At 37.6% G+C, this 19,503-nt stretch overlaps 1 protein-coding gene across 4 annotated transcripts in view; it reads right to left on the bottom strand.

Annotated features, from left to right (window-relative positions):
- LOC139456585 (clathrin heavy chain 1) overlaps positions 1-19,503 on the bottom strand; it is a 41,015-nt gene that overhangs the window by 9,927 nt on the left and 11,585 nt on the right. For 2 of the 4 annotated variants that reach the window (XM_071238376.1, XM_071238378.1), the window contains exons 4-22: positions 14,297-14,430; positions 12,655-12,816; positions 11,976-12,089; positions 11,329-11,502; positions 10,667-10,864; positions 10,219-10,419; positions 9,549-9,641; positions 9,065-9,247; positions 7,694-7,831; positions 6,763-6,855; positions 6,464-6,535; positions 5,818-5,998; positions 4,634-4,797; positions 4,131-4,256; positions 3,239-3,381; positions 2,253-2,375; positions 1,826-1,937; positions 969-1,237; positions 122-305 (exon numbers count right to left, since the gene is read on the bottom strand). In XM_071238376.1, the coding sequence (XP_071094477.1) occupies positions 122-305; positions 969-1,237; positions 1,826-1,937; positions 2,253-2,375; positions 3,239-3,381; positions 4,131-4,256; positions 4,634-4,797; positions 5,818-5,998; positions 6,464-6,535; positions 6,763-6,855; positions 7,694-7,831; positions 9,065-9,247; positions 9,549-9,641; positions 10,219-10,419; positions 10,667-10,864; positions 11,329-11,502; positions 11,976-12,089; positions 12,655-12,816; positions 14,297-14,430 (2,864 nt within the window). The remainder of the gene's footprint in view (positions 1-121; positions 306-968; positions 1,238-1,825; positions 1,938-2,252; positions 2,376-3,238; positions 3,382-4,130; positions 4,257-4,633; positions 4,798-5,817; positions 5,999-6,463; positions 6,536-6,762; positions 6,856-7,693; positions 7,832-9,064; positions 9,248-9,548; positions 9,642-10,218; positions 10,420-10,666; positions 10,865-11,328; positions 11,503-11,975; positions 12,090-12,654; positions 12,817-14,296; positions 14,431-19,503) is intronic. The other 2 variants (XM_071238377.1, XM_071238379.1) reach the window with 1 other exon arrangement.

The raw sequence follows: 19,503 nt of genomic DNA, 5'->3' as shown, positions 1-19,503 counted from the left end.
ACCAAAGGGATGCAATTGGGCACAGCAAATTGCAGTGCCTCAGACGACCAGGCAACCCATGCTCCCACACAATAGACACTGAGATTACCACAAATGTTGGTACGATGAGGAGACAACTTACAGAGATGGCTGATGTGTTGACTTCAAACTTTTTGAAAATGGCGAAAGCTTCTTCATATAACTCATTACTTATGGCGATATTGGCAATGTCTGGTGCATCATAGTTATCAAGACGGTTGATGTACTCCATCACACGAGTACGGTCAGCTTTGATTGCGGTCAGAATCAGCAAATTTTGTAGGTTCCTGAAAAATCAGAGATTACAGTAAGTAATCATTTACGTTTAACATATGGCATCATGTGCTGATTCAGCAAAGTAACTATATCAACTGTCATTTATTATGTATGTACCAGCCTTACAAAGAGTACAATACAAAGGTCAAACTGTCAGTAATTATACCAAGGGATAGACATAAGAGAGGAGAAGCCTGTGTTTATAATCAGTTTTTTCATATTTTGTTGAATATGAAGCATATTAACTAACACAGATGTACACATTATTCTGGACTTTATGTGTGTGTGTTTCCTTTATTCCGGCAGTAGAAATTCGACATAAAATCTGCAGCTAAGGTGTATACATCCTCAGAAAGGCAAATATCAGTATAGTGTTAAGTTTTTCAAGCAACATTATAGCCGGACTTCACGAACTACTCATGTGGGTAATCCAAATTGATCAAATTTTTTAACCATTATCTTTTCAATCTGGCTAACCCCAACAAAATACTAAGAGAGAAGTGTTTGAATTTATGGGAGATCCTTAGGTTTGCTCTTGTAGTATTTGAGTCTGGGAATTCTCAAAATTTTGAACTTTTGGCATTAGGGTTATGACAAGGACCTCTTGACTTATAAGCTCAATTTGAACACTGAACAGCCAAACTTTTTCTCAACACAAACATGCTAGCACCTACCTGTGGTCACTGAACACTGAGCTCTCCAGCACGATCTTCTCCAGTAGCTCAATGAGTTCATTGGGCAGGTCAGCGGTCATGAAGGCCTTGACAGTGATGGAGATCTCCTCTGGGTCCTGTGTCTCAGACAGTGCAGTCTGCACCACCTGGTCAATGAGTTGGCGCCGGTACTCATTGGTCTCCTGTAGTACCTCAGCCCACAGCTCAACATCCTTTCTCCTAACAAGGTATCTTGCCTCACTCTTGAACAGCGAGTTCTCGTTGCACACCTAGAAAATAAACTTCTTGTTAGCACCTACATGTCTACAGAAGCTTACATCATTGTCAGATTTTGATCAGACTTTACTGAATACTGTCAGCTAACGGTACAAGACAAACTCAATTAGACAAACTTATTAAACTTACATCCTATTCCTATATAAAGAGGTGAATAACAATGTAACAGCAAAGCCTGAACTCGTATATCAAAGACTGACTTGAATTAACCTCCTTCCTGAAAATTTCCTGTTTCGACTCAAATACTACCATGAACTTGTATGTCTCAGTTTGAAGCAGTTTGAACAAGTTTAAGCATGTGTTGGGTTCTTATGATTAATTCCAAAGATATGAAGGTTTATATAAGAGTGAGACTTTACAGAAGAACCCTGATGATGCAGATATGAAATACGGATGGACAGACAGACCAGATGATGACTTTATTCCCCTGCATTATATGCCAGGGGTATAACAATTACCGAATTTCAGGATTTACAAAGCATGGTTACAGTGTCGTCCCTGATTTGTCTGGAAATCGCGTTCCAACTTAATTAGGTGTGGACTAAGTGGGTACAGCAAGTACAGCAAGCAAGAATAGATACCTTGATGAGTTCCTGATCACACTGTCCCCTTTCGTATGCAACACAGGCCAAGTGAGGATCTCTCTTCTCACAGTACTTTCCTACAACAACACTGTCGTAGAACTGGTTCTCTCTGCAAGTAAACACTCTCATTACAATGGATCACCAATGTGTCATCAATGCATTGTCTTGAGAATCCCTGGTCAAAATTGCTTCTCTTAAGCATTTTTTAAACAGCTTAACATACATAAGATATGGGAGTGTGCACATCAAAAATGCATATCACAATATGACACTGAACATACTTGCACATATTAATCTCTATCAGTTTTCAAACTAATATTTCATACTTTAGCGAAAATGACAACTTGGGTTAGCTTTACTTTACCATCATCAAAACACATTACACTAAATCTGACTAAACTATGTAAGCCAGGAGTACACATACCTGAGGAACCTCTCTGGGTTATTATTGCTATCAATGTAGATTTTAGCTAGAGCATTATGTGTTGCAGGCTCGTTCACTCCCTCGTGTACTCTTGTTTCTAGCCATGGCAGCAGCAACTTCAATCTGAAGGAGAACACTGCAGATAAGTAACAAGTCATACCAAACACATTTTTCTTTCATAATCATTAGTCAAGGCTATAAAAAAAATAGTCTTGGTTCTCAGGCACCGCGAGCATCATCATAAAGTTTGCCACACTTTCCGTTTTTATTTCCATTTAAAAAAAACAAAAACAAAAAAATCCTTAAATACTTCATGTCCAACGGTAATCAAATACTGTAGTCCAGTATTTTACTCATCAAGGAATACATTTATGTAGGGAGGCCCTTTCCCAAGCTGATTGTACAGAACTGTTTATTTGGTTACATACCATTTTGAAGAAGAGAAGAGAAGGAAAACAAGAAAAAGAAGAAAATAATCACCGTCCACCCCATATTTTCAAAAGCCACTGCCTGAGAACCACTTCTTTTAAATATGTTTTAAGCCACACAGGCACAAAACATCCATCTTAACAGTTACAGTGTTAGAAATGCTGGATAGAAGAAAGGCTGCTTCTCTTTTCTGTAATGTTATAAATAGAGGGTTTGAGTCCTCAGATCCACACACAATTGCCAGAAGCTTTTGGGATCTCTGCCTAATGATGGACTCAAAAAGCATCAACATTCACATTTTATTATGAAAGATCCATTCCATCGGGGTACGATAACACACAATCAACCAAGTCCTTGAACCTGATCACCCGATCCATTTAGTCACATCATATGACAAGCATGCTCTCGGGGACCAATTCTGACATGGAATCCTGTGTGGGTCTTCTTGGTGGAATAATCATGGAATACATTTATTTGATAATAGTTCTGTTCTAAGTGTCATGAGGCAAAAATCATTCAATCAACAGTTTTAAATTTTATCCTATGGCAAACCTCACCTGTTTCTGTTTTCCACCTCAGCCACAAGCTCATCAGTGGAGAACTGCCCCTTGACCACCATAATAAGTTGTTTGATGACGTCCTCACCACAGTCTACGTCCAGCAGACCTCCCACCACGACAGGGAGTCGAGCTGGGTTCACCTAGAGAGAGACATAACAGTGTTGAAATATTAAATTCATGTTTAAGGAAGGGTAAATGCATCTGAAAATTATACAAGAAAGGAAATAAATTCTTATTTTCCCAGAATGATGCTGATCTGCATACCTTGTTATATTCATGACTAAATCAATAACAGACTGCAATCACGCTGAAACCTCATTTACTAAAACATGTGGGCATCGAAACATGAAAAATGAAAATTCTGCTTGTCCCATAATTTGCTTGTTTTTGTTGTTTAACACTACACTAAGCAATATTCCAGCTACATGACAGTCTGTAAATAATCAAGTCCAGACCAGACAATCCAGTGACATGAGCATCGACCTACGCATACAAGATAAGATGACATGCATCAACCAAGTCAGTTTGCCTGATCACCTACAACAAGTATTGGCTGTTGAAGACCAATTTTAACCCAGATCTTCTCCAGGTGCTTGCCCTCTAAAGCTACATGGTCTTACATGACATATATACATAGGTAAAGGAGTTAAGAGATAATGACGCTTCACTGTACATGTTCAACATCTGGAAGGTCAAAGCTTCCATAATTAATCTTAAGGCATATAAATAATAACACAAAAGTTGGGAGTAAAAGATTCATCACAATACAATACATCCATGCAAACTAAATCTATTTTGCTTTCAATCAAATTAAACACTCCGCAACTGGCCTTGGAATCTACTTCTTTATCACAAAACTGTATGTTGCATGTGTTTCTGCAAGGCTCACCTTCTGTACATAGATTTCAATATACTTCTGTAAGCTGTTTCTGTACAGGTAGAGAACCAGGTCATGTACAAAGTCGAACCTGTCACACACAATGATCAGTGGCAGTTGATCAGTCAGCTTGGCCTCCTGGAAACAACAATAATAGGTCAGTAACAGGCTCTCCTAATTCTGTATACTAGACAGGTTTTACTTGTTTTATTTCCAGTCATCAATGACAAACACCTAAAACTTATTCCAATGACCCTATGGGATTCTATGTGTCTAGACCTATCATAAATAATCGTCATCCATTATAAATTTAAGCATGCTGAAACATTTCACTGGAGAAATGAAGTTCACCATCACTGCAATGACTCTAAAGGTGAAATGTTATCATACAGGCTTGGTACTCATTGGCTTGTCATACCAAGATGTTTTTGTAATTTCTTAGAGGTTTACTGCTGTAGACCCCCAGTTGAGGTAGCAACATCATCAAGCTTCCTTCACCACGCATTAAGCCTTACCTTAAGGAAGTTTTTGACCCGCTCAGGGTCATAGCAGTTGCTCTCCCTACAAATTCTCTCCACTTCTTTGATTTGCCCGGTCTTACAGGCAGCCTGGATGTATTTAAAGTGAACATCAGCATCCTGGCTGAAGTTCACAATGGATCCCAGGAAGTAGAAAAGTCCTGCAAACGCAAGAAAATAGTTGTTAAATCAATGATGCCTTACAGTAACAGGTAGTCCACTAGTGGAACAGTTCCATTAATTCCTTTCTTAGATTAGAGCTACCATTCTGCACATTTCAGATAAAAATATTCTTTAATGTGTAGGATCTCGAATGAAACATTTTGTCTATGGAAACAAAAGTCTGTCTGAGATCTCATTATTCTAGGAGTCACAGATGTCCTTCAAACAACAATTTGCAGGACAAGTCTGCAGCTCCAGAATATCAGTTTCCTACACATTCGAAAACATTCCTTTATACATCCAAAACTGTATCATTTATTCAAAGTCAGTAACATTTCCAGAATTCCAGGATCAAAAGAACCTTGTGAATGACATCAAACTTGGTCTATAACTAGAAAATTAGACAATTTATTGTACCTTTACAGGGGTAGATACTAACATTTTTAGTCCACTAGTCCTAACAATGATAACATATAGCAAAACCCTTAAAAATAGCAAATTTCTACTAGTGCTTATGATACATTAACTATTGGCCAGTTTGGCATGGACTACAGGACCAGTGCCAATTTCTAATGCTGCCTTTAGATCAACATACTCCTTTCAAAGTTTTTAAACAACACTGACATATTTCAGTTAGGTTATCTGCTAATGTAAAGTGTAGGATCTCGAATGAAACATTTTGCCTATGGAAGCAAAAGTCTGTCTGAGGTCTCATTCCTCTAGGAGTCACAGATGTCCTTCAAACAACAATTTGCTGGACACAAATCTGCAATTCCAGATAATCAGGTTCCTACACATTTGTAAACATTCCCCGACTTCATGATATGGACCCTGACAACAGTAGTTCAATGACTTTCAGACAACACCTGACTGATCCCTCTGGCTTGTGCAAACCCTGTACACCTCTCAACTCAAAACTGTAAGTGCCATACAGGAATAACTGTTCAACTCTCAACAATAAAAAAACACTAAGTTCTGAGTATTCAGTGACCAATAACAAGTACAGTACAAGGACTTACCTTCGAAACTTTTGTAAGACTCGAAGACTTCAATAAGACTCTGTGTGCTAAGCTGCTCATGATACTTGGATGCGATCTGGACACAGACCTGCAGGTTCTGCCGGATGTTGGCTGTCAGCATGGCCTTGATACACTCAAGCGAGTCCTCCACAGACAGTGAGCCGAAGTAGTTCACCAGCCACTGAAGAACAGTACACATATTAATACAGGAACACTGCAATCTCATACAATGAAAGTCCCTGTTATATTTCCTAATTCTAACACTGACCACCTGATTCAACACTTAACGACAAGCAATAGATAGGGACCAATTGTAACCCAAGTCCATTGACATATGACAGTTTGTGAGTAAGGTAAAAGTGGATCCATATTGTTTTCCCTAGCAGCATCAAGCATAGTCAATAGAACAAGAACAAACTTCTTAGCAGCTGTTCTTACACTACAAAATAACATGGTATGATTTTCACAAAACGTGTAGCAATATTCCAACCATGTTATAAGTAGAAGGCATCAAGAAAGGGCTTTACACATTGTACCAATGTGGGGAATAGAACAAAGTTCTTCAGCATGAGAAGCATGATAAACCACATATGTCACCCTCCTAATTAGAATCTAGATGGATATGCAGCTATACAGTAAGTCTTACCTCAGGGTTGAGAAGATGGGTGTGTACAACAGCTCTCTTGATGTCATACAAGTCTGTGTAGTGCTCCAGGGCCTGCAGACAAAACACCAACACTATCATTATACACTATCTGGGGTATGTTTCTGTGAAGACATTATAATGTGATACATAAAAATCTCACCCGAGTGTCTTTGGATATCAAAACACAAATCAATAAAAGTTTAAAACTCTCATCTCAGCCAAGCAATACCTCCTATGGCACCTCCAATGGATGACATATTTTTATTCCAGATTACTGTATTATTCCATGAAACACTCACCCGCTGCAGGAGACCTGCTTTCTCACAGAGCTGGGCGATGTGTGCTTTGTCGTAGTGTGTGAACATCTGGTTACCTAGGATGGCATCAGCAACCTGCAAAATATGCAAAACTTGACTAACTGTCAGCTGTAAGACCTATCCAGACAAGACAAAAAGTGAACAGGGTTCATTAATACCCCTGACTTTGATTCCAACAAATTTCTAAGTGGAAAAGGCAATATCTTCTAAGAAAATCCACTTTTCGAAATTTAAAAATTTGCACTGCACCTCTACTATTGGTATAGAAACTGCAGCCCCAATTTCAAAAGAATCCATGAAGTAGGTTTTAAGTTATAGGTTGCACAAATGTTGAAATAAAATCTTGTAAGTTTAAAACATGAAAAAAATCTTCTTCTTTTCAGAAATACACATATCAAATTAAACTTTGCAATGAACCTCTTCTATTACTATGTAAACTGTTCCCTAAATTTGAACAGAATCCATGCAGTAGTTTTTAAATTATAGGTCACACAAATGTATAAGTAAAACAATTCTAAGTAAAAATAATCAGAAAATCCAAACAATGAAATCAAACTTTGCACTGTATTAAGGTATAAAAAGTGTTTACCAAGTTTGAAAAGAATCTATGTAGTTGTATTCAAGTCATAGGTCGCACACAAAAATGTCCTCGGAAGGAAGGATGGACAGAATTCCTTAGCGTAACTATATACCACTGCCCTTTCAAGACACGTATTTAAAAAATGAAATTATCAACCACCTCAACAGAATGATACCAAACCAAAATAAAATGAAGACCAATATCAGCATAAAGAAATAACACTAGCCGTGGTTTAAATAAAGTTATCAATGGTTAAGGATCTATAGAACTAGAACAAAAAATAGGTGTCCTATACACCAAAGAACTAGACTGAAATAGGTTTGCTGTAAGTACCTGTGGTGCAGACATTAGGTTCATCTCCAGCAGCCTGGTCTGTAGGGGACCTTCCGATGGCCGGTTGTTCTTGAGGGCGTCAAGCAGGAAGGATGTACATTGCTGGATCAGGTTGAACTCCATGAATACATCCACGATCTGAAACATACAGTGTAATGATGCAGCACAAGAAAGTGATAAGTTCTCACATGTAGAACCTTCTCTGTGTGTTTCCTAAATAATCAGGAATCCACATTTCATTATCATCTGTAGTGAAGAGCGAGTGAGTGAAAATCAAAAATGATTTTGGCAATATTTCAGACATATAGTAAGTTTAGTGATGAAATGTCTTGGGTTTTGAAAAATGTGTCCAGAAGTTAACAAGCTCAACATGGCGTTAATGATACGCTGTGACATTATTACATATTCTACCATGAATTTGGAATTTACTCAATTCTGATTGGTCAATCAGAGGCTATTAAATCACAATAAACCCCTCTGATTGAAACAGCTGGTTTGACGGCCGCATCACCGCGGAAGCTAATATTCATAGAATAGTACTATTTTCAGTCATTGTCGGTAGGCATATTTGAATAACTATATCTACAATTACCGGTTACAAAATGCACAGATGCGGTTACTACAATATTCAAAGGATGTGTGACAATACATTTCGTGCAGAAAAACACGACAGAAATCAACAAAGGGAATGTATTTACGTTTTGGAGACAACAGAGAGCTTGAAATTTTGGCGCTTTTCTATATACGACTGTGACGTCATATCTTTAGCGTCACAATGAGCGATATGACGTCATAATGGTGACGTGCGATGTAGAGCGAAAGCCTTGCAAAGCTTGCTTTGTTTTCTTTAGGGATGCCCACCTCATGTTAGCTTACCAAGTTGCCGTGCTTATATGCTTTCAATGCCTGTCATATGTTCGAGTGAAGTATTACGGTGTAAACAAACTGCTTGAGTATAACACCATAATTTGTTCGGTGATTCTGTAATGCAGATCGATAACCCACTCAAAACACTGAACTCAATCCTTGCCGCTTCACTCAGTATATTTGCTGACACCAAAGAGTTCGCATTTCTTTCAGTCATGGTAGAATGGAGATAAACATACTGTGTTTTCAATGTAGAGCTAGGTTACCTGTAGATTTAACCCCTCAAATTTAACATTTGAAACCTCACGCTGCACGTTCGGTTCCAAATTCAATTTAGCGGGGTTAAATCTACAGGTAACCTAGCTCTACATTGAAAACACAGTATGTTTATCTCCTAATTTAACCAACCATTAATGGTATTTGCATCATATCAGCAAAGCCAGGACCAGTGATATTGTTACACCGATGGAAAGTTCTTAAAGAGTGTCATTTCTGTGTTCTTACTTGATTGAGGTCAGCAAGGGGTTCGTCATCCTGCACCATCATCTGTGCAAACTGCAGGCCCTGCTCGGGGTTGATGCGCATGATGTTACGCAGGAGGAAGATGTAGTCGGGTGTGAAGTTCACCTTCTTCGAGTACAAGATGATCTTCTGGAACTGACCGGTCTCCGCAAAACATTGAATCACCTGGAAGCAACCAACACCATGAACCAAGGTACATCCTGAGTACTTTACATTTAAATATTAAATTCACATTAATATTTATGGGTTAAGTGAAAACGACGACCAGAAGGCAGAAAATAAAGCACCAGGTGTGCCTATATTACTCAGAAAAGGAGGATCACTTGTTTTTATCTACAGTCAATCGCCTGTGTCTCTGGTTATTTGAAATATTGCTCTATTGAACATTTACCGGAAACAAACAACTAAAAAAGTTTGTTCTTTTATCATTATTTTGTGTCATGAATGTGATATTGTCCTCACAAACCTTGTTTGGAACATTTGCTCTCAGGTAGACAGACAGGGCAAGTGTTGGGTCAGCCTGCTTCACAAGATCACCAAGCTCCTCGCTGCTCTCGAGCTGGAAACAGAACACTTATTTTACATTGACATCAGCCAGGCAGTTGCTCATTATTCAGATCGGACTAGTCGTCATCCAATAATGCCTTTTCCAAGCTACCATGTGCAAATTATTGATATTCTTTCCAGGGAGACATTTTAGTAGGTTGGAGATGGTATCTTCCTCATGAGGGAGGGCATGAGGAAGGCTATTTGTTTTCTCATTTTGAGTGAATTTTAGTTAATGGTGCAGTTCATGCTGTATTATGACCTGTAAATAATCTGGACCAGACTAACAAGATGTTGATAACATGTACAATGATCTACAAGGCCCACAACAAGCAATCTGCCAACATACATTGTTTATATGTTGCATACGGCTGCAGCAATATTTCAATACTATAAATGTAATCGAGTCCAGACCGGACACTACAGTGATCAATAATGTGAGTAACAATCCATGCCATCAACCAAGTCACTGAGTCTGACCATCCTATTCATTTGGTCACCTCTTATGACCAGCATAATGCTCAGGTCCTATTCTAACCCAGAATTCCCACGGGTGCTAATAAATATTAAGACGCTAAAGCTGTACGCACCTTCTCCTCTTTGAGCCATTTCTCCAGGAGTTGTTTGCGTCCCTGCTGCAGCACAGGTCTACACAGTTCCAGAGACTCGTACTTGTTGAGCTGCCCCTTGTCCAGCAGGATACCGAAGTACTGCAGAAGAGGGGAGGTGGCGCCAGGCTGGGAGGGAACCTGCTGGAAACGCTGGATTGTCTGGGGTGTTCGCAGGATGCCCTAGATAGAAACAAGTACAGTCAGTTTCTGGTAGACAACTTTTGTCAATTACTTTTACCAGAAAAGAGACAGGAAATGAAGACAGGTAAAAATTAACATGCACATTGAAACCCATTTTCACTGGATAATACAGCTCACAGTAAAACCTTTAAATAAATATATTTAGGGACTACCAAATCAGAATAATAACACATTTGTAACACCTATCTGTTTAAATAATCTATAGACAAAACAAAGCTTCAATTACCTTGGGTGCACTAGCAGCAACTTTAGCAGCTTCAGAGTACTGTGCATTCTGAAAGAGGTTGTTGAATTTCCTGACAAACAAGTCCTCGGCTCCGGGCAGGTTGCTGCGCGATGACACCTTGAGAGCCAGGTCTGGGTTCTGCAGGGTGGTGTTGATGTACTGCACGATGTTGTCCTCCTCCACACTGACCGACAGCACCTGACACCAAACACATCACAGTTACACAACCATTTGAGACATATCTAGTGCAATACATAGGGACCAATTCTGTCCCTAATGAAAAAATTCGGTTGAGCATGTTTACTAATATAGACATAATTATGTCGCAGATTAGCTTAATTGAGTGTGTGTTTATTGTTTAATGCCACACTTAGCAATATCCAAGCTTTATGGTAGCACCTTTAAATAACTGAGTCAGGATCTGACAATCCAGTGATTGATATTGTGATCAATGATCAACGTGATCAGGGTACGAAAACACTAAGTCAATTTGGTTGCTTCTCACCTAAGCTTAGTCACAAGCTGTACAAAATCACTGAAAGTACACCAAATTGTCCCTGAATACCAAGGAGAATTGACCACTACCATGCAGTATGACACCCGATGCTTTCCTTCCTGGGGTATTTGAACGGGCTTAACCGTTACTATAGAAAGTAACTAACCTGTCCTTTCCTGTTGACTCCAATGATGCCGCTGGTGGCCTCATGTGGTGCGGTGACGAAGATGGTGTCACTGCTGATGCGGTTCATGTAGATGCAGGTTCCAGTCTCGATATCATACATGTGGATATAGCCATACTTGGTGATAAGGAAAGCCATGCCATGCTTCTGGCTTGTCTGTAAACAAACAAGTACATTTTATATCTCAGATTAATTGCAAAATAATACTAATTCATAAATAAATTCCATCAAAAAAATTATCCAATCAGTTCTTATGTAACGGAATAACTGAAACAAGATACTTGTCACTCTTAACAGTCTCTGTACCATTAAACTTGTGAGCAAGTTGGTTTTGACGCTGCTTTGAACAGTATTTCAGTTATTTACATCCTGTCAGCTTAATGTGGGAAAACCTGAAGTGACACTGAACTAACCAACAGTGGCTGTAGGTAGCCACTATCCCTTCAAAATCTTACTATCCCAATATAGAAGCGTAGTTTTAATATCTGACCTGGCACAGAACTATCAATGATGAATATCAAACATACTTTCTTAAATGGATATCAAATGTTCAAAACATGCAAGTGTTTCACTTGTCAACAGTAACAATCTCATGTCATGCTAGTTTTTACTTGTCAGCTAGTTGTTACCTGCATAGCAACTGGGAAATCATTCTGTGCCTCGACTGGGAAGAAGACATCAACTGCCTTCTTGGGGAATGGCTGGTTTCCTTGAGGTGGCTGACCAACTTCAATCACATGCAACTGAAAGTAAACATGAACCATTTAAAAAAGATCAAAGATATGCCTTATATTTCACTGACCATTGCACTGAAAATGTCAGATGAATGTTTTGAATAGTGGTTTAGATTTCACGGGGCTTATGTCAATGACCACTGAAAAACCCAAATAACCCTCTAGTTTAAGAACTTCAGGTTCTCTTCCTATCACTTCTGAAACCTAGCTCATCAGTTTTAGTCCATTAGTCCTTATAATGACGACACAGCAAAACCCTTTAAAAGGGCAAATTTCTACTAGTCCTTAGAATACCTTAATTATTGGGCAGCTTGGCATGGACTATAGGACTAGTACTAATTTATAACACTGTGTTACCATGGTTGCAGGTAATGAGTAATGTGACATACGTATTCACATCAATACAACACTCTGTCAGCAAAATTACAGCATAAAGCAGTTCCATGGATGCCATTTTTAATATTATCATTTCCCCAGCCGAAGTTGATAGATTGTATTGCACGTAAATCTTGACAGCCAAGGTTACTTTTTTCTAAAGATATGTTTCTGAAAGCTGAAGAAAGAGGACTGTTACCTTTCCTCCTTGGGGCCCCCTGACGCTGAAGATGAAGAGTGTTGATGGCTGAGGGTTTCCTTCCATCTTGAATTGCACAAACGCTGCAGCATGTCCCTCGATGGGCTGACTGACTTTACGCTCCACAGAGTACAGCTGCATGGCTCCAACGACACGGTTTTGCTGAATGAAACGTTAAGTTGGACAATAAATAGATGATGTAATCATGATAAATACTTGTACATGAAAAACGTGATTACTTCTATTACATCTGATATCGTTATTTTCTTAAGGAAACTAAAACATTTACTCAGTCAATTAGACTAAATGAGACTTAATCCATGAGATAAACATGTTGAAAGCATTCTCAAATGCAGGAAAGGGCTTTTTTCAGCACTGCCAAAATAATGATAACATATAGGCAAGCTATTAAAGATAAGAAATTACCTTCATTACCGAAGGATATTTTAAGATTGGGTCGATTGCTTTAGGTGAGTGCCTAATATTTTCCCCTTTTTCTTTTTCAAAGAAAGGATTACAATGTGTTCAATTATAAAATTCTCCATTTAGTTTTTACAAGACACAATGTGGCACAAAAGACTTCCCTAATCAGATTCTCCTGAACATTGGAATGTTGCATCTGCACCAACTCAGAAACCTGTCATACGATCCCTCACAACATCCAAGCCTGGCAAAGTGTCAAATCAACTCATCAGCTCAGTGTTGTATTTGAATAGAGATTTATACAGCTTGAGCCAAGCAATGACGTACGTGTCTACATCAGGGAGGCTAAGCATACAGAACCAGGTCAGGGGGGTCAATTTCCTATCCCAACAAGTTATGAATGGAGCAGCATTGCCCACATAATGACATAATCTGTACCAAATGTGTATGTGGCAGTAATCCAGGTCAGCCTTGTAACAAAGTCGATAAGGTCCACGATACATAGCAGTCTTGCACTCAGAAGTTGTTCTTAGCTTGTCAAACATGTTTATCTCATGGAATAGCTTACAAAAACGGTTTCACAAGATGTGCCGTTGTCATTATTTTTATCAACAGAACCCTTAAGTTCACAAAATCCAATTTACATTGTCAAAACATTCATACAAACTTACAGTGTCAAACATAATATTCACACGTAATGACATGACAGAATAGATATTTTCAGAAGTATTCATTGAACAAACTACAAAGCTACATGCTCATTTGTTAGAAACAATAACATGTTAGTTTAAACAAAAACAAATGTGTCAGTGCTGTATTGGTTTACCTCCACCAATGAAAGCGTGTTAAAAAAACTACCTACCATAGAGGGGTGATGACTCTCAATTCCCTTGTCTAGCCTATCAATAACAATTCTACTTGTTTTTTAAAATATATTTCACAAGATACATACTGATCAGCAAATTATTGATCAGATAACATTTTTACCAATAATGTTCATCAAAACATGAATTGTTATTTTTCAAACCATGATTTTTTTCTGATTTTAATGCAAATCGTCTCTTTTGAAATAATTTTTCTTCTGAAGTAATTTTTGAAAATTTTGTTTTCTGATCTTATTTCGAAATATATATTTTGGGCATTTTATTTCTGTACTACAAGATTATTTTTTATCATCATCACTCCCCTGTGTAACTGACAGCATAAACCTAACACAAACCTCATTTGGACTGACCTGAGCTGAAATGCCCACGACTAACAGCCACTGTTGTTTAGGATCCGTTCTGTAGTTGATGATCTGGCAGCCTGCCAAGTTACTGTGGCGGTCAAACATCTTCTGTGGCTGAGAGTCCCCTGCAACAACATCCCACATTGACATAGTGTTCTGCACATCTACCTGATTATCCCCCTTGAAAACATCACTCTCCATAGTTGATGTTGATTCAAAGATTTCATCCAACTTCAATCTTAACAAGTGAGTGTATACATGAGCTGGCTTAACACAGCTTAGGACAGTATTTCAGTAATATCATAGAGTGTCAGTTTGATGTGGGAGGAAAGCCTGAAGTGATTCAGGTCTTAAGATGCTTACGACTTTGGTGAAACCCACAAGCATGGCAGTGTGTGAAATAATCTACTAGTCTAGTGAAAATCTGATCAGTCTAGTAAGATAAGCTAATAACAGTCCATATAACACTAAAATCTACTGAAAATGGTGTAAAGAGCCAAGTTCAGACTAGTAAAACTAAAAGTCTTTTGCACAGACTGGCATGGCATGGTGCTACCTAACCTCAAACAATCACGATGAATCAGGGATCAAAATCCACGATAATAGGGACCCAACTCTGCAGATGACTGGGCCAGATCTGACTCTTCAATCTTCCCGAAGGCTTAAATGGCCAGTTTCTCCACTACAGTAGTCTATGATTCAACATGTTTGTTGAGAGAAAAAGCGAAGGGATTCAAATATTGATACTATCTTTTCCACTATTTTGATGTCAAAGTTCAAGAAACTGAAAGATTTATGTTGACAAATAACTTGGTTAGCCAATGAAACAAATACACTTTTAAAAGCTGTTTCAAATGATAACAATGATGGGAAATCTAGTTTGTGTTTTGGATTTAATGATTTTGACTTAAAGAATAATAGATCTAGTAGACAATCTGACATTTTGGATAAAAGTCTGACAATGCCATTAATAAATTAAAAAATTAAACCCTTTTGTACATCGCCAGTAACAGCAATTAGTAATGGAATACAAGACAAAAAAAAGTGTCTTTCAGTTGTCAATGAACATGTGAAAATGAAATCAATATTAATCAAATTTTGATTATTTATTCATTTTCAGTTGCAGTTTTGTTGCCTGAATGTATCAACACATGCATGGTCACAAGTCTACTGAAACTATCAATGCCAGTCACCAGAAGTACGAAATTTCCTGTAAATTGCATTTACAACTGTCATCAATCAAAGCTGGTGATAAATCAGGAAACTAATGCCTCTGAAGTGAAGTTCTTGTGCTAAATCGTGTTCTTCATCAATCTCATTAAAATTAGATGTTAGTGCTCTCTACCACTACACAAAGATCTGAGGACATCCCATCAGGTCATGTCAGAATGACCTTTCGTGAACTTCGACCAACCAATGAAATTACTAACAAGAAGTCGACATTAGCCAATCAAAAATGCAGTATTCTCAAGAAATATGGCAGAAGTTTCAACATGGTGATTTCCATTCCAGACTACACAATCAAAATTATTTTGACAAAGTTCTCGATTCAAAATTTGAAAACTGATCAAAAGAACACTGGGGAATGTCCTATAGATGGCAGCGAATGTATGAACTTTCCACTGGCTATTGAAAGCCTCTTCAGTTTTAAATGTTTGTCACATTAAAGCGAGAGATAGACGATGATTTTGATGTAATCAGACTTATAGCCCGTAACTGTTGTTTGGAATATCCCATGCTAACCTTTTTGAGGTTACATGATTAGAAAGCAGACTGTCATTAGTGAAAAGACTGTCACTTTGGAAAGCGACTGATTGGTTGAATTAGACGTCGTTCTGATGTGACCAATAATGGGATGACCTTAGATCTTTGCTTAGTGATGAGAAATAAGCTCTGAATTTTATTAGATTGTGTGATTCATCTGACCATTGAAGTGAAGTTATTGTGCTAATTCTTGTTATAAAATCTGGCAGTTCTTGAGCTAATTCTAGTGCTAAGTCTGGCCATTGAAGTGAAGTTCTTGAGATAATTCCAGTGCTAAGTCCTGCCATTGAAGTGAAGTTCTTGTGCTAATTCTAGTGCTAAGTCTGGCCATTGAAGTGAAGTTACTCAGCTAATTCCTGAGACAAATCTGGCCAATAAAGTGAAGTTTCTGTGATAATTCTTGCGATAAATCAGTTTTAATTAGTAATGGCCTTTTTCTGTTGATGAACAAATCTCAAACCCTGTGTTAAAAAGGACATCAGCATGACAAACACTTAGCCCAAGTACACGATCATTATCTCTGCAGAATTGATTGTAATTTAACCATTATGCAAACTAAAATCCTGACTGCAAACATGAATAGAGCGAACAGCTGCTCTGTAGAAAAAGAAACAAGTAGGGCTGACAACCACCAATTGTCCATGATTGCCTTGGCAGTCAATGAGTATTCAGCTACTTGCTCTACAACTGGTGCCAAATGTTAACAGTGTAGATCATTGCCTTAGCCCTAACTGTTCAATGTTGGAAAATGAGGGGGTCCTTTGGTCCTTCAGGTTTGTTGCTGTAGAACTAATATTTAAGGAGTAAGGATCACCAACTTGTAAATCCTCATCTAATTTTAAACATTAGTGTCATGGCAACGACAAACTTTCTTCATAATTTCAAAAATTGACAGAATGCATCTATAAGCAACTACAAATAACACCAAGGTCTCATGCATATTGGGGACGCGTAGAACAGACTTTCCATTAATGTTAAACATTAGTAAGTAACTTCAGCTCTACTGACTGATATTTTTCAAATGGTTACAATGTAATCAGCAAAATACCTAATGTCAGGAGTGAAATACAAGTATGGACTTCACTTTTATAAAACTAAACATTTCTTGTTGGTCAGTTTACTCAACATGAAACTTCAATCTTTGTTCAGGCATCATGCCTTTTGCCAACACAGTATGAATAAATCAAATTCTAACTTAATTTGGAAAATACTATGTTCTGATTGGTCAAACACTGGTTTCAAATCACTAACAATCTGATTAAAACAGCAGAGACAAATTCACTTTAGCCCTGTCAGATCTACTGGTCAAATAACTCTATGTTGAAAAAAAAGTAATTTATCTCTGAAATAAATACTAATTAAATTGCTTGCAAGAATAATAAGGAAGTTAAGAACGTAACTTTCTCCTCCCTGTTTTCTATGTCATGAGTGATTCCCAGCAGTTCCAATATATCTAAATATGTTCAGAGGCCATTATGTGTCTCTTCACAGAATCTTGCAAAGAGCTTTTGAAATTCCCCCACTGTGTCATCTGCCACAGAATAGTGCTAATGCATTCTGCAGAGTTCCCAACTCAAACATTGATCAATACTGACATGCTATATTCTTGTTACACCTAGCTGAACAAAGTACGGATTTAAAGTAAGAAACCCTAGCCTATGTGGACTCAGCTGTTCTAGAATAACAAACTGGATCTTTTCATCTGATGTAATGATTGTAGCCACACATCAGTCCTGTAATGTAGTTAATTTAGAGTGAGTGAGTGTGTATGGTTGACATCATCAGCAAATTTCCAGCAATATAACAGTACAGGACAGCAAGAAGGGCTCCAAAACTAGTCCCTGTGCTAGTTTTATTTGTGAGAATTGATCAAATCAAATCATTTTGAGAGAGAGAGAGAGCACATGTGACTAGTATAATTCATTCATTTAGTTCATCTATTGTGAGCCAACAGACTAAGAAATAAATAATGTAACACCGCCATGCTCTCAAGCCCTGTGCCAATCATAGATGGTGATCGCCTTGTTTGAGCGAAATCAAATCAACTAAGCGATCGAGTAAAGAAATTAGGTAAAGAAATGTCTGAACTTTGAACTACTTATCAGAATAGAAATGTGCTAAACGTATCTTGCATGCAACATTCAAATGAGTTAATGACAGCCATAGCTTTGTGTATCCCATAGGACATGTAAGCTTTCCGAATTTATGTGTGTGCAGGCCACATTATTTTCATCAGGTAAAACCTGCATAACTCATAACCAATATTGTAATAAAGACACACATCTTAAGAAATGCTGTCAGCCTGAATTATTGTTCATAGTATATGTTCCATAATACTTTGGAGATTAATATTTTTTCAGGTTGGTTTACGGATCCACCCACATGAAACTTAGCAAAAAATAAAAAAATAAAACAGCTTTTAAGATATATGTTTAAAAATACCACCGATTCTATATTAAATAATATAAAAAATATATAAATGAAACGAATGAAAAGAAATATCTCTCAAAATTAGTTTGTGTTGAAAAGAGGATTCAATGCGAAATGTGACATTGCGAAATACAAAATACAGAGTGAAGTTTTACTACAAAGTTTGAAATAATGTAGACACTTTGGGTGACAATGTATTTCAACCACTGACACATTCATTTGAAGACAATGTTTTTTTCGACCACTGACATTGTAAAAACAAAACAAACTTCTGCAATTTAAAAAAATGAATTGCCTCATTGGCATATCATGTCATATTGTTATAGTTATAATATTGTTTTCAATTTTCCTATGCCACAACACTTTGCTTTCAGTGTAACAGTTTCTGTTCAATAATCCATGCACAAACAAAACAGGTTCGGCAACTTCGTGATAGTTACATATTAAAAGATGTTTTTTGGTGATAAAACAATTTACCAAGCTCAGCAGAATTTATTACAAATGAACTAGGGTCATGGAGTTGTTTTGGAAGTGGGTGAAGACAATTTAGAAACCAATTATAGTCAACAGTTGGCAATAACGACGAGTTCAATAGTTCCTTAAGCCTAATAAACAAGGGCATGTTGGTGGACTGACGCTGATATCAAAGGATCAAAGTGTATCAGTATAGTTTCAATCAAAGCTGATTATATATCTTGATCACAGGAGTTTGACTCTACAACTTCTATATCTGTCCGATAAATGTGACTCACTCTACCCTAAGATAAACTCATCTTCCTGACATCTGTTAAGATCTCAGATAAGCCACAAGTACATGGAGATACCTATGTCCAGCCATCAAGAGTGATCATAAGTCACTTGTTACACAAGGCATGAAAGGTTTACATTCTTAAGAAGTGCTAGCAACTGGTGAAAATTTCAATATGAGTTACAGTTTTGAAAACCAATATTAATCAATTAATTGAAACAAAACTATTTTGAGACAAGAGCATTACAAGAATTAC

The sequence above is a fragment of the Haliotis cracherodii genome, unplaced genomic scaffold, assembly GCF_022045235.1.
Source record: "Haliotis cracherodii isolate W230 unplaced genomic scaffold, xgHalCrac1.p SCAF_11, whole genome shotgun sequence".
NCBI lineage: Eukaryota > Metazoa > Mollusca > Gastropoda > Lepetellida > Haliotidae > Haliotis > Haliotis cracherodii.
The sequence above is the reverse complement of the archived record's forward strand: the minus strand, read 5'-3'. Positions and strand labels throughout refer to the sequence as shown.